Source organism: Canis aureus, chromosome 3, assembly GCF_053574225.1.
Source record: "Canis aureus isolate CA01 chromosome 3, VMU_Caureus_v.1.0, whole genome shotgun sequence".
Classification (NCBI taxonomy): domain Eukaryota; kingdom Metazoa; phylum Chordata; class Mammalia; order Carnivora; family Canidae; genus Canis; species Canis aureus.
Window position 1 is genome coordinate 27145743 of NC_135613.1, and position 25443 is coordinate 27171185.

The 25443-nt window shown below is 56.4% G+C and overlaps 1 protein-coding gene across 11 annotated transcripts; it reads right to left on the reverse strand.

Moving 5' to 3' along the window:
* Positions 1 to 1693: 1693 nt before the first annotated feature.
* SLC45A1 (solute carrier family 45 member 1) lies at positions 1694 to 25069 on the reverse strand. 11 transcript variants are annotated; one of them, XM_077891348.1, is made up of 12 exons: positions 24934 to 25069; positions 24320 to 24364; positions 21975 to 22086; positions 21753 to 21877; positions 16166 to 16688; positions 15615 to 15707; positions 14923 to 15147; positions 9823 to 10535; positions 7485 to 7638; positions 5774 to 5950; positions 4409 to 4614; positions 1694 to 2107 (listed from the first exon to the last, which is right to left on the reverse strand). In XM_077891348.1, exons 5-12 carry the CDS (start codon positions 16662 to 16664, stop codon positions 1841 to 1843), a joined length of 2334 nt encoding a protein of 777 aa, XP_077747474.1. In that variant the 5' UTR covers positions 16665 to 16688; positions 21753 to 21877; positions 21975 to 22086; positions 24320 to 24364; positions 24934 to 25069; the 3' UTR covers positions 1694 to 1840. The 11 variants fall into 11 exon arrangements, with proteins under 11 accessions (XP_077747474.1, XP_077747470.1, XP_077747475.1 ...); XM_077891344.1 differs by having other exon boundaries at positions 24250 to 24364; XM_077891349.1 differs by lacking the exon at positions 21753 to 21877.
* Positions 25070 to 25443: the final 374 nt, after the last annotated feature.

The following is a 25443-nucleotide window of genomic DNA, read 5'->3' on the forward strand; positions in this document are numbered from 1 at the left end:
GTGGCTGTGGTCCTGGAGGCTGGAGCTGTGCAGAAGGCCATGGGCTCGGGAAGACAGGCAGGGCCCGGGATGGGCATGAGGAGTTTAGACCCGGTTCCTCAGGCTCTGAGAAGCCCCCAGAAAGTGTTAAGGGGAAGGGATGTGCTCAGGCATGTGCATAGCTCCCCCGGCTGCAGAGTGGAGGCTGGACAGGGAGGGTCGACTGGAGGCAAGTGGGCAGAGATCCTTGGCCAGATGTGAGGACAGAGAGGAGGTGCCTGGGCTCCAGGGACCTCGCAGGAGCCACCTTAGCTCCAGGAGGACAGCAGGCAATGGCACTGGGGGAGACCATGGCCCACGTGGGGAGGTAGGTAAGGTGCCCTGCAGAGGGTTGGAGGCTTTACACCCACTGTCCCTGACCTGTCAAAAAAATGATGGGACCTGTCAATTGCCCATAAACCCCAGATTCTCCTCAGAGGCTGGCCATGGCCCTAGGACCCCCATTGCTTTTTGGGGAGGGGTTGTGATCAGTTTCTCCTATATATCCCCAAAATAAAAGGACCATGCAGTGAAGGTGCCAGAGGCTGGGCCCAGTTCCAGTGCCACGGGCAAGCACAACAGTGACAGGCCATGACCCACCCCTCACGGTCCACACAGCCAGCACTCAACAGTTTGGGGACAAGAGCCCGCCCGGCGGCACAGGGAAGGGGCCTCAAGTGATGGAAGATGGTGAGAAACCACCCGGCGAAGGACCTTGACATTCACAGGAAGTCAGAGATTCCTCCAGTTCCATCCACCGGAAGATGGTGGGTGCAGGCGGTGGGTCAAGTCAGAGGGTAGGTACGCGTTCACCCGGGCATCTCTCCATCTGGAGGTTCTCACCTTACTGGGCATACTATGGCCCAAGCATTTTGGAGCCTACGATCCCTCGAACACACCAAGCACACTCCCACTTCAGTTCTCCAATATCTTCCCCTCTCCACCAGGGCATTGCTCAAACGGCATCTCTCCAAAAAGGATGCCCCCTTTTCCCTAGCAGAGCCCACTCCCCAGCCCCCTCACCCCATCCTCCTGCCCTGCTTATGACCTTCATAGCACTTACCGCCATCTTCAGGCACAGACCTCAGTGTACTGTCTGCCTCTTCCTACATCAGCTCCACGAGGGCAGAGACTTGCTCACAGTTGGACCCCAGCACCTACCACTGCCTGCACACCCAGGGCACTCGATGGGTATCTGTAGGGTGGGTGGGTGGGTGGATGGATGGATGGATATATGGATGAGTGGGTGGGTGGGTGGGAGAATGGATGAGTGAATGAATACAAGGCCTTCTGACCCAAACACGTCGTATATTCTAACTCCATTCTGGGATGCAACGCACAGTTAGATCAGGTTCTCTGCACCTCAGTGCGATTGACGTCAGGGGCTGGAACAGTCTACATTGTGGGGACTGTCCTGTGCACTGTACAAGGTTTAAGGCATCTGTGGACAGCAGGCACCCACCCAGGTTGTGACGATCCCAGACATTGCCAAGTGTCTTCTCCGGGTCGGTGGGGGGAGGGGGTTGCAAAATCGCCGCCAGTTGAGAACGATTGAGTCACACGTCTACTGTCAGTGAGTGATTCTCACAGCCCCCTCCCCAAGGCCCCATAGAGAGCAGCCGGCTCCCTAGGTAACCTTCCACCCTCGGGAGAGCCCCAACTAGAAACCATAGGCTTCGCTGCTGCTGTTTATTGTTTTATCACATATGTACATTCCACAGGAGACCTGTCCTGCGTCCACCAAGGCCCTGGGTTTCCCACTGGCTGGACGGCTCCAGACCCCCAGGCACAGGCTCGAGGCCAAAGCTGAGGCTCCGGGGTGTCAGACGTTCAGCAGGAGGGGCCGGTGCTCCTCCTCGGTGGCATCGCTGGGAGGGATTTCATAAACGACAAATAAGGAGGAGTACAAGCAGCCCAGGAAGGACACCAGGCTGGAGAAATACATGACCCCATTGGCGCTGCCCACGGCCGAGGTCAGAGGCCCCAGCACCAGGGAGACCAGAATCTGGGCCAGGAAGTACTGGCAGCTCAGCAGGGAGATGTCCACGCCCATGCCCCGCCTGGTGCCGTCCGCATTGGACCCTGCAAACTGATCCAGAAGGAGAAACACATCAGCGGGACACCTGGGCAGCAAGGTGCCCACCAAGCCCCACATTTCCTGCAGGCCTGGGGACCCACGAGGCCCGCGTGCAGCGGGCTCACATTCTCCGGCACTGACATGTGCAGGGAGTTCAGCCAAGAGTTTAATAATATTTGTGTTCAGAGAGATGATGGCCCTGAAAAGAATCCATGACTAACAGGAGCGGAAGGGCTGTGTTCCCACAGGCCTCGGCGGCACAAAGGCTCTCTCTGGCTTAGGGAGCCTGGACTTCTCTGCCTTCTCCCCTGAAAGACCGGCAACCTGCCAGGCTGGCTGGCACTCTGCGTCCCGGCTCGTCCCCTTTCCTGACCTCTGTCAGCTACGATGCCCACACACTCTGAAATACCCTCACAGTCTCTGGGTCTGGTCTGTTGGCCCATTTTCCCGAGGTCCTCATGGCCTCTGGGGTGGACACATCACCCTCCCTCCCTGCCACGCACGCACCCCACCGGGGCTGCAGGAGCAATGGTGGCAGGAGGCAGGGTGGGTCCCCTCACTCTGTTCCCCAGCACAGGCCCCCCTCACCCACCGAAGCTACGGCTGGCGCCACCCCCACAAAATACAGTGTGTTCTCCACCTGGGGGCCAGCAGACACCGGTGCGGCCCCCACCCCGGGGACGGCTCTGTGGATGCACACCTCATGTGTCCCAGGGAGACTGGCCTCCCCTTCCATCCCTTGTGTCTGCACACAGTCAGCAAGGCCGCTGTGACGGGGTGGTCACAGGTCAGCCCTGAGCCTGCAGCTGAACAGAGACTCACAGGAGTGTGAGTGTCTAGAAGACTCTATGAGCAAGAGGCCCAAGGCTTCCAGGGGCCTGACCACATTCAGTTAGGGTGGCCCTTCCTACCAAGAATTGGCCCATCTGTTCTTCCCAGTCGAGGGGTTTCTGGGGCTGCAGGGGACTGACAGGGGGACAGCACCAGCCAGCAGGGGTAGCACCGCTCACGTCCCCTCCCCTTCTTAGTCCCTGGGGTGCAGCAGTCACAGTTATGTCCCCCGTCCCCTCCAGGGGGAAGTGCCGTCCTCGTGACCCCTGCCTGACGTGGGGCCAGGAGTCCAGCTGCTGGCAGAGAAGGGTCTGGAGGGACTGCTACAGCTACCACCCAGGGACCCAGGGGCTCCAGGCCAATTTGACATCTCACAAAAAAATGCTGTGCTCCGAGCTGGCCCCTGCTGAAGTCATCAGACACTCCAAACCCCCTAAAACAATTCAGGATGCCTCTGGGGCCAGGCCTGGGGGAGGCGACAGGAGCCCCAAATTAAAAGGGGGTGCAAGAAACCCAGGTGTCAAGGTGATCTTTTAATACAGTACTTTAAATCTCCAAGTTACTGCAAAAAACCTTCGACAGGAGCACTACTGGCCACAAGAAGGAACAAAGGCCTGACACGCTACGATGTGGATGCTCCTTGGAAACAGGTCGCCCATGACAGAAGCCAGACACGGAGGCCACATGTGGCATGATTTTGTCTCCATGACAGACAAGTGCAGAGGAGCGGGGGTGGTGGGGCCTGGGCTCGAAGGACAGGGAGGGCGATGGCTCATGGGTACGGGGTTTCTTTTGGGAGTGACGAAAGTGTCCTGTATCGATTGTGGCGGTGATCGCACAACTCAGAGTACACTGCACACCTGAAATGGGTGAACCGTACGAGGTTGTACCGTGACTCCTATCTCAGCAAAGCTGTCAGAGGAGGATCCATGCCGAGCAAAATGTCAAAATTTTGTATAAAGACAGGATGGATTTTCCTGATTTTTCCTTTTGCCTCCATCTGCACTGTGGTGTGGCACGGAGATGTGATTTAACCTTGTCTTGAAGTTCTGATATTTTGTTCAGCATGGAGTTTTGGCACTAATTCTCTTTTTTAGAAATACTGTGCTAACCTATTCTTGACCTTGATCACTGAGTTCTTTTGTGTCCCAGGTGAGTGGCTCGCTCGCCTCACCCGAGGCTAACAGGTGGCCCCGAAGCGTGACAGCAGGGGACACGAAGGGGTGAGCCTCCCCTTGCTCCCTCCTCGCCGCCCAACTTCCCCAACAAATGCGGCACCAACGGAGGCAGTAACCCACTCGGGTTTCTGCTCCGTGGGCCCCAGCTTGGACATTCTTAGCGTGTGATCGGGCCCCTCATTCCCGTCGTGGAGCTGCTCCCAGGGCCATTACTCAGGTAGGGTTCCTCCAGGCAGCTGGGAGGGGGAGGCCAGGTCCTGGCCGGCCTTTTCAGGACCCGAGGCAGAGAAATGGAAGCACTTACCTTTTTGTTCTGGTAGTAATCGCACAGAAGTGAGTAGGGCAGGGTGCACAAGGTGGAAAATAAAATCCCGTAGGTGATGCAGAGTGACAGGACCACGTAGAGGTTCCGGGACAGGGTGGCGAGCCCAGTCCCCAGGCCAAAGGCCAGGTAGGCGATAAAGTACAGTGTGCGGATGCTGAGGTATTCTTCTAGCTTCTCAAGAATAGCTGCGGGCCGGAAAAGAAGGTGAGCGTCACGCTCTGCCCGGTGGCCCCAGGCACTCTGTTTCCCTGGGCCACCTCCCCGGGACTGGGCCTACGTCTGGCACGTGGCTCGCCCCACACTAGAAAGCCTGCAGAGAGGGAGCGGGGGGCATCAGTTCCAGGGGTGCCCAGGCCAGCGTGGTCCAGGGGACGGCAGGCCGCAGGGGGTGCAGGTGAAGGGATCTTGGGCCAAAAGTCCAAAACACCAAACAGGCTTGGGGGGCAGGACACAGGACAGGAGGCAAAATCCAGCAGGCCGGAGCACCGCCTGGACAGCACCCGGGGCTAAGGATGGTTTTTATATTCTTAGATGGTTTTGAAAAATCAAAAGAAGACAAGTATTTCGTGTCACATGAAGATTATATGAAATTCCAATTCCTATTGAACGTAAAGGAAGTTTTACTGGGACTTGACCGCACACACTTGTTAGACAAACATCTTGTCCGTGGTGGCCTCCGAGCCACTAGGGCAGGGTCCAGGGGTTCCCCAGAGGCCATGTGGCCTGCGAGGCCGAAAGCACCCCCTCTCTGGCCCTTGACGGAACATGCGGGCTGACCCCAAGATGACAGTTGCTGGTGGCACCATCACCCAGGTCCCCACTGGGATGGTCACTGGCACCCTGCAGGGATCCAGCTCGGCCTCCTGTGTCCCCTATGGTCCCCCCTGCAGACCTCAGGGTCAGCTCAGCCTCTGGCCTGGGCTCTCCCCACATGCCCTCCCGTCTGCCCCCCCTACCCTGTTCTCACCTGCTCCTCCCCTCCTTCTGGACCACTTGCCACACGAACCAATGTGGGAAGGGTGGAGGGGGTGGGCAGACAGCCCACCGGCCTGGGGGTGACCTCGGTGTTTGTCCCTAGGGCTCCCCTTTGCCCTCAGTTATGGGCCTGGCCTTTCTGCCTGCCAGCTTACTCAGGTCTGGATAGACACCGGTCCCCATCGCCCAGCACAGGGCAGTGCCACCCCGCTGGCCCCAACTGGTCCCATGACCGTGTCCCCCAAATTGGGATGCTCTGCCTGCGATCATGAAGTCACAGACCTCCCTCCACTCAACGTATTCCAAGGACTAAAGCTGTCATACCCACAAGGGGCCCCCACCCCCACCTGTTCCCTGGGGCGCGGGTACCTGAGTAGAAGGCAGCGCTGAAGGCATAGATGCACATCCCCCAGCAGCCCATGGTGACGCCGCTGTTGTATTTCCGATATTCTTCTGACGTGTGCGGGGCTTTGGGGTCTCCCTGAAATACCACCTCACCCATGAAGTCCGTGTAGAAGAGCAGCATCCCCTCAAATGAGAGCCACCCTGGGAGGGGAAAGGGCTGGTGACCGCCGGCGAAGATGCTGCCACCACCTCTTCTTTCGCCAATAGGTGGTTTTACCAAATACAGAGTAATACATGGTTTTTATGGCTTCAAAACCTAACGAAGAAATTACCTACAGCCTCACACCCAGAGATCACTTTACCTCTGTTAAAACGTTGCAGGTCCCCTACCAGTCTTTTTTAAAGCAAATGTGTATCCTCATATACACAAGCTCTGTTGCCTGAGAGATCATGTTCTGCTCTTTCTCTGAACACTATGGCCCGGAGGGAGCGAAGCCCTCACTCCTTCTAACCGCCTCATCCTGCTCCCACTCGCCTCTCTGCAAGGGGACAAGAAAATGCCAGTGGAGCCACAGCCCCTGGCATGACAGGCTGGCACTTAGCCGAGAGCGGCAGGCTAGGAAGTGCAAATGGTGCCAGAGGCCCACAGGCTTCTCGGACGAAGGAACCGCGGGGCTCCTGCGTCAGTTCCATTGTCGGTAGAGGAAGGGAGGACGGCACTTGTGGGACCTCTTGAACCCCAAACGTTACCATGCACGACTTCCTAAGCCAGCGAGTATTCTCAAACAGCCCGTGTTACCGGCAGCACGGGGCTGCACAAAGTGGGCACAACATTAATATATTGGACCCCTTCTCCCGCTGCTGGGCCTGCACCCCCCACCCCGCACCCCTGCTTCCCGGCGTCTGGCTGTTATCCGTCCTGCTGTGACTAATACCTGGTACATAGATTCTCGATAACATTTCTGTTTATGGCCTTGCACAGACTATCGAGTAGGGTCACTGGGATAAAGGTTATGGACATTTTTAAGATTCTTGCCTGTTGCCAGATGGCCTTCCAGAAAGACATCCTGATTTATATCCCACAGTATTGGAGAGCCCGAGAGTATCTCAAATTCCTAATCATCCTCAGAGGTTCAACAACCTGACGGCAGGGAGATCCCGAAGGGAATGAAATGGCAATCGGAATGTCAGGCCTGGGGCTCAAGGCCAGAGCCAGGCACGGGCAGGCACGTGCGAGTGTCTGTATGTGCGGCCGCCTCGGCTCTAACACACTAGTGAGGCCCAGACGGGCTCAAGGTACAAGCCCCACCGGTGGCGTCCGTCCCTGAGGTGCGAGCTGTCCGAAGAGCTCTTGGTAGGGAGAATTCGGGCTCTGCGGAGACCAGGTGTCGGCCGGGGGGGGAAGGGGTGTGCCTCCGGCCCGAGCACCTGGCGTCACTCGGGGCGGCCCCGAGCACCTACCGGTCTGGCCCCCTGCAGAGAAGCCCCCCGGGGCACCCGACACCACGTCCTCCCCTTGATGGGACCTAGGGAGTCTACACGCATGGGCGATGTCGCCCCCACCCCAGGACGGGACGTGGGGCTCCGGGGCTTCCCGGGAGGCCGGTTGGGGAGGGAGCCCGGGGTCGGGGAGCCGTGTCCCCGGCATGTCCCCATCGCAAAGCGTGAGCCGGGGGGTGGGGGGGGGCGGCGGGGGGTGACACGCAGAGCACGGCGAGGTTTGCCGAGAGCTCACCCAGGAAGTGGTTGACGCAGAGGTTGCGGAGTGCCTTGGGCATGTGGCAGATGGTGAAGCAGAGGTGCCTCATGGACAGAGGCTGCCCCGCCGGCTCGCCGGAGCCCGCCAGCTCACTCTCGTACTTCACGCCGTTCAGTAAAATATTGGCCACCTGCAAAGGAAGGCCGCAGAGCTCCCGCCAGGGCTCCCGCGCGGGCCGCCACCGAGCGCGGCTTCGGCTGCGAGGGGAAGCGGACGGGCCGCGCACGGCGCCCTCCTGGTGGTGCCAGCTGAACGCCCGGCACCGAGCGGCGCCCTGAGCCACGGGGCACCCGAGGACGCGCCCACCCTTTGGCCGCGGCATGAGAGATGGGTGCCACCGAGCGCGGGTGACTACCCGCTCGAACATGAGAGACATTGGAAATACAAGAAATAAGGGCCAGTCCGAACCTGATGTCCCAAGAGCCCCGTGCGCTCAGCCAGAGTAAGGCGCGGGGGGCGGCTGGGGCGGCTGGCGACCTGCTCAGAGGTCCCCCGGGCGGGCCCGACCCCCACAGAGGCCGCGGGGCCCTGAGCAGGTGCAGGCAGCAGACGCACTCACCTCGGCCCTGGGCGCGGGGCTGCTTGCTCCGGGGGGCCCGGGAGCCCCCCACACGCACCCGCTCACTGATTTGCTTTGCTCACTGCCCCAGGACGAGGGGGCGCCGCTCCGGGGTCGCTCGCCTGGGTCGCTGGTGCAGACCCCAGCCAGGTGACCTCCGGTTCTGCAAGCGGCGCTGCCCTGGCTCCACAGGGGCACTGGGGCTGCTGTCGCCAGCGGGGGCACGCGGGGCAGCTAAGAGCCCACGGCACGGGGTCCCCAGGCAGCCACGACCCAGGAGCTCGTCACCGTGGCTGCCGGCGGAGGAGGAGGAGGCTAAAAGGCCACCACTGTGCCCGCCCGAGGCCGGCCGCGTGCCTGTGGCCCGTGACTGACTCTCCTCAAGGAGCTGCCTCCTAAGTGGTACCCCGCTGGGGATGGAACTGGAAGAGAGGACTCCGACGACAGCCTCGACCACAACTACAGGACCGGGTCCCGAAGCCAGGTGGGACGTTGTGAAGCGGCACTGGATGACGCGGGGCTGCCAAGAGGCCCGGTCGAGAGCCCTCCTGTCATCAGTGAGGGAGGGTGAGGTTCGGGGCCTGAGGGGAACCTCTGTTCTGGCCATACGCGGACCCCCTAGCCTTCCAGCGACTTTCGCTTCTGCAGGCCTTTTCCAGTCCTGAGCTCCAGAGGTGTTCTCGAGCTTTCCCCACAAGGATGCCACGTGCCTCCGCAGGAGGACGGTTCCTCCCTGGGGACTGTGGAGGTGGCATGACGACCAGCCAGCCGCCACGCGCCCCACAGAAGAGCAAACCAGACACAGGTGCTTGAGGATTTCCCCGGGGACAGAAAATGCATCTGCCCCCCGGGAGGCAGCCCTGCCCGGAGCACAGGCCCTCCCAGCGCCCTCCCAGCGCCCTCCCCGCCGTGTGGCTCCGCTCCACGGGAGACATGGCCCCACGCAGGTGCCGCCGGCGCCAGTCGGGTCGGGTCGGGTCAGGGGCCGCGCTTCCGAGCTCCCCGGCCTCCGGGCTGCCCGCCTCCCTGGGGCCCCCGCAGGTCGAACTCCCTTTCAAGAAACTCCAAATTCTTACTGGAATCCTCTCTCACCCTGTGAGTCCCCTGAGGGCAGGTGGGCCCCAGGACGATTACGTCCACTTCAAGCGTCAGGGTAACCTTTCTTTTGTTTGAGGCGGCCTCCTGCCCCTGATGCTGCTTCAAAGCCCACCTGTCAGTTGGTGGCCTTTCAGCCCATCTGACCTACACTAAAAACGACACCAACAGCCTTCTGGAAGGTTCTTCACCTGCACTGACTGTGCCACGCACTACCTTGTAGAATCCAGAGTTTTGACAGCCTCCAGGAGCCCAGGAGGCCCCAGGATCGTCTGCCAGGCGTTCTGTTCGGAGCCCACCCGTGGGGGAGACTTAGACCTGCTGGCACCAGACACCACAGCCCAAGCGCATGGACACTGGGGGCGACACTAAGGATGCTCCTGACAGAGTCACCCCGGGAACCTCCTGGCCTGACCTGCCTTTGGGCAGACATGACCACGTTTCAAGCGAGCGTCCCTCTGATGGGGTGGGCCCAGTCTCACCACCCCTCACGCCCGGGCCTTGTTGGCTTAGTTCCACCGACCTTCCAACGCCTCCAGCAGGGGAGGAGCTCGGGGTGGGGGGTCTTTCCGGAGCCACAATCCCCCTCCCTCTAACTGCTGAGGGGGACGACACGCAGTGCCCTCCGTCCCATGCCCCTACCCCCACCCTCGCTTTTACCTGCTGACTGAAGGTCACGTTCCTCCGGCGGCTGGTGTCGGGGCCCCCTCCTGCGGCTGCGTCCGGGAGGGCCAAGGTCTGGGGTCTCTTCAGGATCCCGGCCGAGCGTGGCTTGGGGGTGTCCAGGGAGCCCACCCTCAGCACGTCCCCGTCGGGCCCCCCGACCAGGGCTGCCTCCCGCCTGTCCCCGAGGTCCTGGCGGTAGAAGCCGTCGGGGGCCCGGGGGAAGCTGACGCTCAGGGCCTGCCGCGGGGCGCCGTCGGGGGCGCCCGTGAAGCAGTCAATGAGCACGCTGTCTATGTTGGACGTGGCAAAGGATGAGGCGAACTCGTTGATCCCCGTCAGGGAGCCGTCGCGGCTGGTGAAGCTGCCGTACTTGGGCGTGAGGGGGCTGAGCGGGGAGATGGGGCTGGACAGGCCGGCGTAGAGGCCGGGGGCCGGGGGACAGGGCAGGGGCTCGCCCGCGCCTTCCTCGCACAGCGCGGGCGGGGACGGTGGCAGCGGGAGGCTGGGGCTCTTCATGGTGGCCTTCTTCTCGCCAGGGGGCCGCAGGGGTCTCTCAGGGATGCTGAGCAGGGTCAGGACGGTGGTGACGCTCAGGGTGACCGCGGTGAAGATGTAGATCACCCTCAGCTGCCCGCCCAGGGCTCTCCCGAAGCTAGTTTTGTCCCAGTGGATGCCCCCAACCACGTAGCCGAATCCTCCTCCGAGGCCTGGGGACAGAAGCAGAGTTAAGTGTCCCCGGCTGACCCCCCGCAGGTGGTGTGGGGGCAGGAGACCCTCGGTGGGGGGCCCTCGAGAGTCGTGGTTCTGTGTCTCACTCAAGTGGCCAAATCCCTGCGAGGATCCAGATACAGCATCGGTCCCTCCTAAACCCCAGCACAAGTGAGAGTGAGAATGGGATTCCCAGGAGGACCCCCTCGGGGTGCCCCCTCTCCCACTCGAGGGCCACCTACCGGGCCTGCCTGGCTCCAGAGCAAGGGGCACAGTGACCGCCTGTCCACCTCTGTCCCACTTACACGTGGCCTTGCTGGAACACTGAAGGTCTCTACACTGGGTCACATTCCCCTTGGGGGAGGCAAATATGGAAGATCTGGTCTCTAACACAGTTGGGCGGAGGGGATTCACGTGGCCACCCCGGTCTTACTCGCCTGATGCCAGCATCCTACTGGTGACCAAGAATGGCCACCCCGGTGACTAGCCCTCCAGGTCGGCAAGCCGTCAGGGAGCAACAGGGCTGCAGGGATCTGAGCCCTTCCTCTGCTCCTGCTTGCAGCCTCCCACGGCCTCGGCCTCGGGGAGCAGGTGCACGGCACACTGATGCATGCGGCACCGCGTAAAGACGCGGGTGGTGCCTCCTCGCACCCCACCAACGGCACCCCATCTACTGAGCTCAGGAAGTGTGGTCTCCCCGCCGCCGCCGGCTCCCAAGTTCCCACGTCCCCAGCACCTCCAGCCCCCTTCCCTGCTACACCAGGGATCTGGTGTGTTGTTCTATTTTGAGTTCAGCAACGTTCTGAGCCCGTCTCCTGGTTGGGAGCCGAGTTCTCTCCATTTAACTCTGCTCCTGGAGAGGAACCTGTCTTCAACCGGCTGCTGTGATCTGGTCACCCTCTGCTCTGGGGAGAACCAGCCACTTTTAAGCTGTGACTTCTACGGAAAAACTCATCCTTCTCCAGGTCCCTAAAGATGGCATGTGGCCCTGAATCTACTTCTTAATGGTTTCCTCCTATGGTCCCTTCATCTGTCCCCAGCTGTCCTTATGGGCCTTTGAATTTCATGCTGCTCCTGACTCTTCTTATTCTTACCTTCCCGTGTTTGTGGTCCCAGTTAGCTTCCTCCCACCTCTTTTGAAGACATAATTGCTATTTTGTGGCCCTTAAATAACATCAGCTGTGAGATGACCTTTATTAATCACTTTTTAAAAAACAATGACTGGTGGCTCAGCAGTTTAGCTCCACTTTTGGCCGGGGTTGTGATCCTGGAGACCCAGGATCGAGTCCCATGTTGGGCTCCCTGCATGGAGCCTGCTTCTCCCTCTGTCTCTCTCGCTCTGTGTCTCTCATGAATAAATCAATGGGGTCTTAGAAAAAGAAAAAACAAGGATTACTTGTTTAAAAAAAATAATAAAAAACAATGACTGAAGCAAATGTATTCTCACAGGAAAGAAATCGTGTGAACAACTCAGCCGCGATAAAACAAACGGCCTGATTCAAACAAGGCAAAGAACTTACATATCTATTTAGTGTCTATTTTTCCAAAGAAGACATACCGAGGGCCCAAAAGCACACAGAGAGCATCCCTAGCCTGTGGGGAAATGCAAATCCAAACCACGAGGAGATCCCACCTCAACTCATGAGGATGGGTCGTAGCAAAAACGGTAACAAGTGTTGGCAAAGACGTAGAGAAATAGGAGCCCGGGGCACTGCTGGTGGGGTGTAAGACGGGGCAGCTGCCACGGAACGCCGTAGGGAGGCTCCTCAGAAAACATAGAATAGAATTACCATATGATCCAGTAATTTCACTTCTGGGTTTATAGCCAAAAGAACTGAAAGCAGGGTCTTGAAGAGACATCTGCACACCCCTATTCGTAGCAGCACGAGTCACAACAGCCGAAACGTGGGAGCCACTGGCGTCCACCAGCAGGTGAAAGGATAACAAGATAGGATCAGGACACACAGTAGAGTGTTATTCAGCCTTATATATGAAGGACATGCTGACACCTGCTGCGGCGGGGATGAGGATCACCCCAAGTGAAATCAGCCAGTCACAAAAAGAGAAGTACTGTGTGATGCCATCCATGTGAGGTACTCAAAGTTGCCAAAGTTATAGAGACAGAGAGAGTATATGATGGGATCCTGGGGGCTGGAGGTGGGGAATGGGGAGTCAGGGTTCAGTTCAGAGCGGACAGAGTTTCAGTTTTACAGGATGAGAAAGGTGTGGGAGTGGATGGTGGTGATGGCTGCACCGCAGTGTGAATGTGCTGGACGCCACCGAACTGTACACTTAAAATTGGTTAAGATGGTACATTTTATATTAAGTGTATTTTAGCACAATAAAAAAAGAAAAGAGGGGCTCCTGGGTGGCTCCGTTGGTTAAGCAGGAACTCTTGATTTCGGCTCACGTTATGATCTCAGGGTCCTGAGATCAAGCCCCATGTCAGGCTCTGTGCTGGGCATGGAGTCTGCTTGAGAGTCTCCCTCCCTCTGCCCTTCTTCCCCCACCCCCGGGCACCTGTGCGTTCTCTCTCTCTCTCTCTCTCTTTCTCTCTCTCTCTCTCTCTCTTTCTCTCTCTCTCTCTCTCTCTCCAAAATAAAGAAATCTTTAAAGAAAAGACACAATACAGAAGGCTATAAGGTTAAAAGCAGAACCCTTCTTGCTACCCTCCACACCCCAGCACTGGCCCGGCTGAGACCCCTGCAGAAGTTCCCTGGACCCTGATGTACGGCATGTGTGTAAGTAGAGGCAAGTAGTGGCATTTGCTAGAAGAACCAACTGGGATTGGACAGACCGAGCAGTTTGCCCAATGTCACACAATGAACAGGAGGCAAAGCCCAGAACGGATTCAGGCTTCCAGGTTCTGGAACCGGCCTCCAGCCGCATGCGGGCCTCCTGCCTCCGCACCCAGGTCCTCAAAGACCCGGTCTTGTTACATCTTTCCCTTGACCTTTAGAAATACTCTCCAATGCTATTTTAAAAGGGACTGCTTTATTGCATTTTATTTTGAACAAGGTACGTGTTTTATGTAAGAACGCTGGAAGTACTGAATTTTATAGGAAACTTTGACGGGCAGACATCACACTGAACTCTCGGAGTGTCCTGCAGTCAGTTCTCCTGAAGGGTTTCTGTGCTGCGCAGTCACTGAGGTTAATCCTCGCCCTTCTAATTGCACAGGCCCTGGGGCTCCCTGGTCATTCCGCCTCCATCTGACCTCCGCGGGCACCCTTCTCCCGTTTGCCTCAAGCACACACCGTTGCACGCGGCACGCATGTGTTTGCGACTCCTCATCACGTGCAGAATCTGTATTTGCCAATTTACCTGCTCACTAAAATGTACCTGTGACCCCAGTCAATCCACACTCCATACACAATCACTCTCAGATACGTGCAGAGCAGCGAAAACCGAGTTGCCCGACACACAAGGTCCCAGAGGAGGCCAAACAAGGTGATGCTCTGCTTTCCTATTTCAACCATCAAGACTGGGAACAAGCAACCTTTTTTGTAGTCTATATGGTGCCACGTTTCTGCAGATTTTTTGCCCCCCCCCTTTTTGGTGACATCACTGTTTAAAACAGCCCCCACATGTAGCACTGATGTACTGCTCTCTCTCTCTCTCTTTAGATTTTATTTATTTATTTGAGACAGAGAGAGAGAGAGAGAGAGAGAGAGAGAGCACAAGCAGGGGGAAGGGCAGAGGGAGAGGGAGAAGCAGACTCTCCACTGAGCAGGGAGCCTGACATGGGGCTTGATCTCAAGACCCTGACTGAGATCATCACCTGAGCCAGAGGCAGACGCTTAGCCAACTGAGCCCCCTCAGGTGCCCCTGCACAGCTGTCTCTTGTTCGTAAGTCCAAGAAGGCTGTGATGTGTCTTACGAAGCAAATACGTGTGTCTGGCAAGCCTTGCTCAGGCATGCGTTATGGTGCTGTTGCCATGCGCTCCTTGTTAGTGAATCTATGATGTACGTTCAAAAGGTGTCTTTAAACTGAAACACATAGGACAAGTTTAGGTACGGACCGGTTGCTTGGGACGGAATATGTGACCAGAGGTTCACAGGAAGCCGACCCTGTAGTTTCCCTAGCGGCAGTGACTCAGGACCGGCTAATTCAGGACTCATGGTGACCACAGAACCTAACTCCTCGAACAATGAGAATAAAGCGCGCATATAACCACATGCACGGATACTTACACATGCACATATGTGGCTACACGTATAGTTCGTACACGTACATGCCTAGATCAGCACTCCATAGTGTTGCTGAACAATATTGTTTGAAATACATATGTTCAAGCACGCCACGTTCTTCCATATATTGGAGTTGTATCGACTTGTTTTTTGCACCAGGGCGTGCGGGAGTGCACACGCGGCCCGGAGACCTACCTGCCAGCAGGGCGTGGATGTTGAGGCCGCGGTCCTGGTCGGCGGGGCTGCACACGTCCATCATGTAGGCGTGGCTGGGGTTGTCCGCGGAGTCAGCGCTGAAGTCCATCAGCACCACCCCGCACACGGTCAGGAGGAGGCCCCACTTGTGGTCGTCGGCCGAGTCGGCCAGCGCCGTGCCCAGGTCCCGGCCGTTGAGCAGGAGCGAGAGGCCCAGCAATGCCCCTGCGGACAGAGAAGCAGAGTCACGCCGCCAGGAAACGCAGAGCAGCTCTGCCCCGGCACCCGCCGCTTCAGTGGGGAGTCTCTAGGGCCCAAGGATGCCTTTTTCACCAAACACCGAGCAGAGCCCATTGGAAAAGTCACCTGCAGACTCACCATGAGTTTTTTTCCCCACTCGGATCAGGATTTTTATTTTGTCAAGCAGGGCGGCAATGACATAAACTTTATTAACTTGTTCTTTAAAAAAATCAGTGATAACTTGTTGCAGTTAACTCAGGCCAGGGTTTGGACACTCCCTGCCACCTCGCCTGTGAAATTATCTGCATCACTGCCTGGGTCAACACTGTCAGATTTTGCTAAGAGGAAGCAGTTGGGGCCTTTCTTTCTTTCTTTCTTTCTTTCTTTCTTTCTTTCTTTCTTTCCTTCTTTTTTTATTTTTTCCACTTTATTTCAATTCCAAAACAACAGACCTATAGCCAGGACAAGAATGAAAGGGCGTCTCCTTCCAAACCTTGAGGTACACCGGTCACTCCAAGCACCCAACAGTGGCTGCAGTAGGAATCCTGAAAGAGAGCAGTTCAGAGGTCATCGCTGGGGTCCCCTGGGCACACCTGGCTGGACAGAGACAGCCTGGTCCCAGCCCTCAAACACCTGCACCGGAAGGTCCCAGGGCGTCAAACAAATAGATGATGAAACTTGGAGCACACAACCCTAAGCTAGAAAAACAAAAGACAGACTCTTGGAACAGTTCAGATTTTCTACCTAGGCCCCTACAAGGCACTAAGCAGCCGTGAGCTCCCTTGGCAATCCAAGAAATTCCAGGGCCGCCCAGACCCAAACCACATTAGGCTAAATTCATTGCTTGGATCCTCCAGTGACAGCTCTGTGAGGTTGGCGGTGATCCTTGGGGTCTGTGAAATTCCTGGTCTACGGCCTGTTTGGAGGGAGTCACTTAAAACACGGGGTGTGGTGACCCTTCCTGTGTTTTCCCACAACCCCAAACTAATGAGTGGAACTTAACTCTTGCTCCTCCCTTGACCCTCTAGCTGCTTCAACTCGGGCTTCTGGAAGCTTCCATAGGTTTCCGGAGGCCATCCACCAGCGGGGCTGAGCTGGGGCTCACCAAGGATGGGGCTGATGAACCACACCAGACTGTAGAGCTGGTCAGGCAAGCCCATCTGCAGGAGCACAGGGGTCACGTACGCTGTCTCCATGGCATAGCTGAACTCGATGCCAAAGAGAATGCAGCCGTTGAAGAGCAGCTCCCGGAAGGACCTCTGGGGGTGCAGGTCCCCAAAGTCCACCAGCTCGATGGGACACGGGGTGTTGGGGGGCGGGGGCGGGGAAGGACGAATGCACTTCCTCCTCTTGGGGTGCCGTTTGAAGTTGTTGGCTCGATGGCTGATGTGCCGGGTAACGGACCCCGAGTAGCCTGAGACCTGAGACCTCCAGAAGTCCTGAGGAGCCAAACTGGGGAACAGGGCCTCTCCTGGAGGGGTGCTGCTCGCCGGGGGGATCATCGTAGGGGGGGCCGGTGGGTGTTCCTGTGGGGAAAGCCCGTCCGGGGGCGGCAGTTACTCACTGGAGCCTCCACCGTGAGAATCAGCTTTTCCAGGTGGCTCCCTCCGCCCCCTCCCGACTGGCACCTGCTCCTCCTTTTCATATGAGGAGGGGTGAGTTCTTAGAGGTGACTGCTGTGCCCCCAGAGAGGAGGCCTACTGCTGGCGGAAGATGTCGCCAGGGCCCGGGTCCGACGTGGCTCAGGAGACCACAGCTGGGGCCCTGTCCCTGCTCAGAGGGAGGAGCCTGGTCCTGCAGGTCCCTGCACTAAAACTCAAGGGGACCTTCCCCTAAAGAGGCTCCATGAGGAGGGCCAAGCAAGGAGCCTCCTAGGAACTGAGGGCGGCCAGGAACCCCATGGTTCTGAGGGGGTGCCAGCCTATTTTAGGGCCCACAGCTCATTTCAGGACAAACTCTGCCCTGGCCTGCAGGTCCCAGGGGAGCAGAGTGGTGGGGAGCCCAGCCTTGGGGCAGGACCCACCTACAGGTACCCTGAGCGCCTGCGCACGGCCGTGGGACAACCCTTCTTTCATGGGATGGAAAGTCACAGCGGTCACCTTGCCTAACACTTGTGTCTCCTCTTCCTGGGAGGCTGGGGCCCTGGTCTAAAAGCAGATGCGTGCATTTAGTTCCCAGCCTTTCCTTACAGCACCAACGGATGAATGACATTTTTTAGTCATCAGGAGAACTGAGACTTACTGTGTTTGAAAATGCTCTCTTTAAAGAGATAAACCAAACACCTTGAATCCCACATGCCATAGATGACTCCCTGAATAGGGATACTGTACACACACACACTTACACACACACACACACACACACACACACACACACAAGTGAGGGACAAAAAGAACCACGGAGGGTGAGAAATAGATATATTCCATCCTCAAATCATTTTTTAGAGCAAATTTCATAATGCCCGGACCCTGGGTGGGGAATTAGTCTCCCTCAGGCCCCCAGACCCCCTGGGGTTTGCAATTGGCCACACAGAGTCCTGCCCCAGGTGCAATTGGTTCTCACTGCTTTGGAATTAATCGAGATTGTAACTATTAAAAGAACAGATTCTAGTATGTTGACCTGTGCATTTTAACCAATGTCAATTTTATTAAGCATAGAGAGAGGAAGGCCACCAAGATCAGAGGTAAAGAGGCAGATAAAATCATCAGAGGGGAGCCTTCTAGGATTCCGTCTGGCCTCTGACAGCTCACCTCATTTGCCTCACAAAACAGTAATTGCCTACATTTCCTTTGAAGTCCTGCCTGAGAAGTAGGCCCCAAACCCAAGACAACATGCCCAACATTGATGGGCTTCCTGATAAGGACATTTGTTATTTACCAAGATCAATATACAGGATTTTTTTTTTCAAAATTACTTTTAAGCTTTAAAAATGAGGCCCTTATCCCTGACATTAACTTACTACCTTCCATCACGCTATCACAAGTCCATAACTTCTTTATGAAGCACTCAGGAAATGCTTCATCACTCCAGATTTGTATCCTAAATTCCCCCACCACCCTACGCAAGGATTGTCTTCCTTCTGCTTGCAAGACACCAGTGGTGGAAGTGATTTTCTTTAGAGACACTCTAGCAGGATTCAGAGCACTGTGTTAACCCACCAACCCATCCATCTATCCATCCATTCTCCCTTCCACCTACTTATCCACCCATCCAACCACACCCATAACACATATCCACCCACTCATCTTCTAATCTACTTGTCTACCCATCCACCTTTCCAAACATCCATGCATCCAGCTGTCCACCTGTCCACCTATGCTCCCATTTGGCTGAGCACTAAGTACCAAGTCTGAGGCCATAAAGATAAAGGAAAGACAAAGTTCCTGCCCCCAAGTTGGGTGGAAAGTAGAGGGAAGGTGTCCTACACAGGGGGAACTACCTGTGTAAAGGAGCTGTATGTGCAACAGTTGGGCACCATGTCAGCGAGGTGAGAGAGGAAGCCATCAGGAAGGAATTAGCTGACCAAGAAGGGCCTGTGGCCCTGCTGAGAGATGGATTCATACGGAGATGCCAGGGAAGGACATACCCAGAGACCCAGTCTGCTTTTATTTCTGTAACTTATCTTGTGACTTTAGAAAACTACCATGCTATCTCTAAAACAGGAACAGAGATACCCAAGAATTGTGTAGGCAAATAACACTTCATTAAAAACATAACCACTGGGTTGACTTAGTTGGTTAAGCTTCTGAATCTTGATTTCAGCCCAGATCATGATCTCAGGGTCATGAGATTGGGCCCCACCTTGGGCTCCATGCTCAGGAGTCTGCTTGAGTTTCTCTCTCCCTCTCCTTCTGCCCCTCCCCTGCTCCCTTTCTCTTTAAAATAAATAAACAAATAAATAAATCTTGAAGAAAAGAGCCCCTCGTTGGGGGAGGTCTATGTTCAGTAGGGAATCTGCTTAAGATTCTCTCTCTCCCTCTCCCTCTGCACCCCACCATGCTCTCTCTCTAAAGTAAATAAATTTTTAAGAATTCATTTATGAAGATTAAGTGAAACTTACTTTTTTTATAAAGCTAAACTTCTTGATTCTCTCCCTCCTGTGTTAGCTCAGCCCATAGTAAATACTCAGAAAAATCTGTCCTTTGGCCAGTCTTGTCTTTAAAAACCCAGGTGAGGGCACCTGGGTGGCTCAGTTGGTTAAGCATCTGCCTTTAGCTCGGATCATGCTCCCAGGATCCTGGGATTGAGCCCCACATCGGGCTCCCTGCTCAGAGGGGAGTCTGCTTCTCCTGGTCCCTCTGCCACTCCCCCTGCTTGTGCTCTCTCTTTCTCAAATAAATAAAATCTTAAAAAAACAAGAACAAAACCCCAAAACCCAAGTGGCTGTTAGCATTCCCTGGATCTTCACTCATTCACTCATTAAAACTACAGAAATAAAGTGCCCGTTGGAACATTGCATAATAAGACCATCTCCTTAAAAGTCAGAAGGCAGCCCCTTAGCACAGGTGTGTGAGAGAGCTTGACCTGACCTCACCTGTCCGGTCACAGCCCCACCCCCACTCCCTGCTCCTCGCCCCCTTCCAGCACAGGGCGCCACCCTTTCCTATCCCATTCCACCCCCATAAAGTGAACCTAAGTGCACAGGCACTAGAAACCTTGCCTTTCATTTTGTAATGAAGAACCAGGCCCACTTTGGATGAATTTCAGATTTAAACAGCGCATGGTGGAAGCATATTTTTGAAAAGGGGAATCTTTTCGACCTTACTTAAAATGAATTATGTGGATAGCTCATATCTCTGCCTACGATGTGATCGCTTCACTTTGTCACCTGCCCACCACCCCCCGGCTTTAGAACACAGCCTGCGGCCTGTCCTAGCAAAAATGAGACCAGACCGCTGCCTTACCTCTAGCAGCAAAACCAGAAATGAAACCTGGACTTGAAAAAGTCTTCCCTGAGGGTTCATTTTCAAATCGGGGGATCAGTGTTACTATTTTCATTTCAAGAATACATTTATTAAAAGCTATCCATGAAAGGTTATTCTAAGAAGAATGCTTAAAAGTCATTTTTGAATGTTATTAAAAAATGAAAGTGAAATTTAAAGTGAAAATGAAAGTGAAATTTAAAATAATGAAACAGAATTTTAATACACAAATACAGATATTTACCAGACCATCTGGCCATCCTGATCACACTCTATGAGCATTCAGTCCAAAAAATATATATAATATAAATTATATTATATTATATTATATTATATTATATTATATTATATATCCTTGGCCCCACAAAGGTTCTGTGCTGTGCCCACTGTGTTTCTTGAATACAGAGGATGTTCCAAGTAACGAATCCCTCCAACTCTAGTATGGGAAGATTAAACTGCAAATTATCAATAAAAAAATAAACAATGCCCATGCAATTTGAATGCTGAAAATGGCCCTATTATGAGCAGAATCATTTCCTCATTTGTCTCTCCTCTTCTTTACATGGCACGGGCTTTACACCTGGCGGCCCGGGAGGCCACACGGCTTCCCTACTCTTCCTGCCACCAATGCTCAGAGTGACTACTTCGAGGAAACCGTCCCAAGCCGGCGGAGGCCCGTGAGGGCCCGAGGGGCGAGCTCGATGCGCTGGTCACCGATTGTGGCCGGGTCCTCACTTCTGCTGTCCGGAATCCTGTCCCTCTCTGACAACCGAGTGACCCCGAAAGCCCTAATCAGGCACACACTGTACTTGGGTTTCGTGAGCACCCGACTCTGCTTCCCAAAGAAGCTGAAAAACACAAATGGTATAGTAGGTGACCTCAGAAACCACCTGAGAAGTTACGTGTTGGCTGATGAGATCAGAAGGCACCGAAGGGATCAGCCTCCTGCTGCAACCGCCCAAGAGCCCTGCTGGAACCCTGGCCATGAAGTCACCCTAAACTTCATCCCGGGGTGCCCACGGGGGCCTACCAGGAGCCCCCGCCGCCAGGAGGGTCGGCCTCGGGCGGGAGGCGAACCGGAAGCTGATGACACCTGCCCAGGTGACCGGGACCAGGCCTCGGGCACCGATGAGCACCGGCGCCGGCACATTCGGGCGCGAGCTCCATCTGCCGCCCCGCCGCTCCCCTCCCCCGGGCCCTGGGCCCAGGGTCCCGCGCTCCGGAGGCGCCGCCGGGGCCCCATTTACGGGTCAACGAATTAGACATCGAGGAAGAACAAAGGTCTCCGGGCCAGCCTCGGTCCCGATCCCGGACTCGGCTTCCCCGGGGGCCTAGCCGCGGCGCCCAGCGCGAGGCCGGCGGCAGCGCGGAGGGCGCGGGGAGCGGGGGTACCTGCGGTTCGAGACAGGAGGCATCCCCTTCCGAGGCCGGGCTCCCGCCTGGCCCGCGCGCAGCCCGGGTCCCCGCCCGGCAGCCCCCGGCCCGCCGCTGCGGCTGCAGCATCACCCCGCGGGGCGGGGCCGTGACGTCACGCTGCATCCCGCGCCGCCCGCGGCCGGTCCCCGCAGCGCAGCCTTCAAGCGGCCCCGCCCCGCCGCCCGCGGCCGCCGGGGCCCCTCTGCGGACCGGCCCCAGGCGCACCCCCCTCCGCCGCCGCCAAAAAATTACCGTCTCGCTTTCCGAACGTGCTGGGGAGGGATGACGGCGAGAGCACCACGTATTGGGATCTCTTCCTTGGCCCAAGGCTCTCACCTTCCCCCTGCTCCTAGGAGATGCGCTTGTTCTGGCGATCGCTGCAAGCACCGGGGGCCCCAGGCCCTGAGCCCACCGTCGGATAAGTTGGCCCTGCCTAGACCGCTTCCACCGCCTCCGCGTATCCCCAGCACGTACCGGGGCCTACTCTGTGCCAGTCGCTGTGTTGGGGACCGCGTGTATAGCCGTGGGCAAACCAGACAGAAGTTCCTGCCGCGGAGGCACAGCATTGCAGAGACGGAGAGACGCGCTGAACAAGACAAATAACATGGATTAGTGGTGTGCCTTCTCCCAGAGAAGGAGCTAGGGTTGCAGTTTTAAATAGGGTTGTTCAAGGGTCCTTACTGAGAAGGCGACATTTGAAGAAAGACTAGGAGGCCAGGCGGCTAGTCGTGCTGATATCTGGGGGAAAGTCATACCAGGCAGAGGAAGGAGCAAGTGCAAAGGGCCTGGGGTAGGGATGCCTGAGTGGCTCAGCGGTTGAGGATCTGCCTCAGGCTCAGGGCGTGATCCTAGAGTCCCAGGATCGAGTCCAGCATTAGGTTCCCTGCATGGAGGCTGCGTCTCCCTCTGCCTCTCTCTCTGTGTCTCTCATGAATAAATAAAGTCTTTAAAAAACAAAACAGAGATCCCTGGGTGGCGCAGTGGTTTGGCGCCTGCCTTTGGCCCAGGGCATGATCCTGGAGACCCGGGACCGAATCCCACATCAGGCTCCCGGTGCATGGAGCCTGCTTCTCCCTCTGCCTATGTCTCTGCTTCTCTCTCTCCCTCTGTGACTATCATAAATAAATAAAAATTTTAAAAAAATAAATAAATAAAAATAAAAAACAAAACAAAGGGCCTGGGGTAGAAATGAGGTGGGCCGAATCAAATAATGATGGAGCAAATAGCCTGTAGTGAAATTATAACTATGGAAAATATTTCTAGGGGAAGCATGTGGCCCTATGAAAGTTTATAGTAGGGAGAATTTGGCCACCTTGGTCAGGTGCCCGTTGAGGACAAAGGACATTTGGGAAGCACACTAAAGCTGAGTAAGGAGGGCAGTGTGTTCCAGGCAGAGGCGTCAACTTGGGCTGAGCTCTTGTGACAGGAGAGGGCATGGTGGGTGCAGGACTGAGGAACCAGTGGGGTTGAGATGCAGAGGCCAGGGTGAGTGGGGGCCAGGGAGGCTGGAGAGGCAGACTGGGCCCAGCCTGCAGGCCTCGTGGGCTGCTGTCATATTTTAAGAACAAGGAGAAGCTTGGAAGTGTTTGGTGCAGGGAACTGGATGGCATAAACCGTATTCATATTTTGCAAAGATCATGGAGCTCAGAGTGGAAAATGGGTTGGAGGGGACCAGGAGACCAGTGGGTGCCCCAGGTAGGAGCTTATAGAATGGTCTAGGTGGGAGAAGATGGGAGTGATGGTGGAGGGACCGAGATGCAGATTGGTTAGGCATCTAGGAGGTAAAAGCAAGAGGACTTGATAGATGGAGGGTAGGAGGTGTGGGAAGGGGGGAGGGAGGTGCCAAGAAGTTTTCAGCTCAACACCCAGATGAAGGAATGTTGACTCACTGGGAAAACAGCAGGCTGGCCTATGGGGTGAGAGTTGCAGGTTGGTTTTGGGACAGAAGGAGGCATCCAGGCCACTAGAGGTAGGGGTCTGGAGCTCAGAGATGATCCATGGAGCATCAGCTGCCCACGGGGTCAAATTGCAGCCAAGCTGTGGATGGTGCCATGGGCAGGAGAGATGGAGGGGAGAGAGTCCCCCTGAGGCCTGGAGGAGTCTCAGCAGTCTCCAGCCAAGGCAGAGGAGAATGAGCCATCAGATATCTGGTTCTATCTTATTTTTTCCTCTAAATAGGAGACACAGTTTGGGAAAATACCAATGTGTTTTTCTATTTTGCTTTTATACCCAAATGACGTGCTCCTTAGCAGAAAGCTCACAGCCCTCACTGAAAACCCTCAACATCTCAGGGGCTTCGCACCATAGATGCTTAGCTGGGACTCCTGGGAGGTCCAAAGGGGTGCTCCTGCTGGGTGGAGTGGGGGCCTCCACGCAGTCACTCAGGGACCCAGGCTCCTTCTACGTCAGCTCTGCCTGAGACAGGCTTGCAGAGGCCCACAGTCTGCTTGCTCACAGGCCACTGTCTGGGGACTCGGGACTCCACACACCCGGCAAGCAAGGGAGGCCAGGATGGGTGGTCCCTGCAGGGAGGAGGAGGGAGTGGGTGTGGAGAGCAGCTGGGCAGCTGCTTCTCTAGCTCCCATCAGTCTGGGAGTGGGGGAGGGGAGGGAGGGACCCTAAGAGAACAAAAGCTAATGGCTCATTTCTGGCGTTCAAAATTGGATTTTACAGCAAGAGAAAAGGCTTGAAATCTAGGCATTGTGGAGAAAGAAAGGACTTTAAAAAGATTCCTTTGACCATTTTTAACCTTCCAAAGTTAGAACCTTCCAAGATTAGAACCCTCCAGGGCCTGATGGCAGGGTGGCATGTCTTCTTGCCTGTGGATGAGATGTCCCGCCTTGTCAGAGGTGGAGACTGGAGGCCTGCAGGGAAGGAGAGGGAGGGATCTTTGGAGGGGGCACAAGAGAAGCCCACCCGCCTGGGCCCTGCACAGAGCCAGGAGGCTTGGGTCCAGGGGCCCCCCTGCCGGTCAAGGCTGGGCCCCACCCGGTCCTGGAGGATTTTGTTCTGGGCCAAGCTGGCCCATGCATGGCAGTGGCAGCAGCCTGGCTGTGGCGCACTCTGCTCAGAGCTGAAAGTGGCAACGTCCCCACGGAGGGGGCGACCCTTCACCTCGGTGCGGAAGGTTGGCCCGCCCAGCAGCGGGTGGGGCCGGTGGAGAGACCCAGGGGATCCCCTGGCCCAGGCAGGGCACCCGCGGACCTCACAGCTGAACGGGGAAATCCGGGGACTGTCTGGGGTGGGGACCATCCCAGGAGGTCACGAGCCCCGCCCCTTCCCAAACAGCATCCTGGACCGGGTGAGGACAACGCCAAGGGCTGTCATATCAAGTGACTGGGTCAGGTCCAAAGGGACTGTTCACAGGAGCCCACTGGACTCGATGTTACCCCGGGTCCCACCGGCTTGGTGCCTCCCTGACCCCCCCGCTCACGGCGCACAGTCGGTTGACGGCTTTTGAGAGGGCTCGGGTCAGGAAGAGAGAACCGAGGGGACCCCAGCCCCTCTGCAGCCCCGAGGCGGTTGGGCCCGCGGAGCGAGCCTGCGGCGGCCGGTAGAGGAGGCTCCCGAGCCGGCCTCGGGGCAGCGACGGCCCGCGGCGCACCTGCCATCCCCGGGCGTCCACCAGGTGGTGGAAGAGCCTCACCTTTGCGGGCCTGGGCGCGAGCCCGCCGCGGCCGTCCTGCGCTCCTGTGCGTCCTGCGCTCCTCTGCACCGGGTGGACCGGTGGACGGAAGAGGCCATGGGTCTTTTCCAGCATTTTCTGACCTTGCAAGGATTCATGGTTCCGAGACTGAACTGTTCTTTTTACTTTGTGATGCATTTTTCTTGCAGAGCACACAGCCACGTGTTTTTTTTTTTTTTTAAATGAATATCATTGTTTTTAATAACAATCTTGTTATTAAAACAAGATTAGCAGCCGGGCCCTGCGCTAAGGATTTTG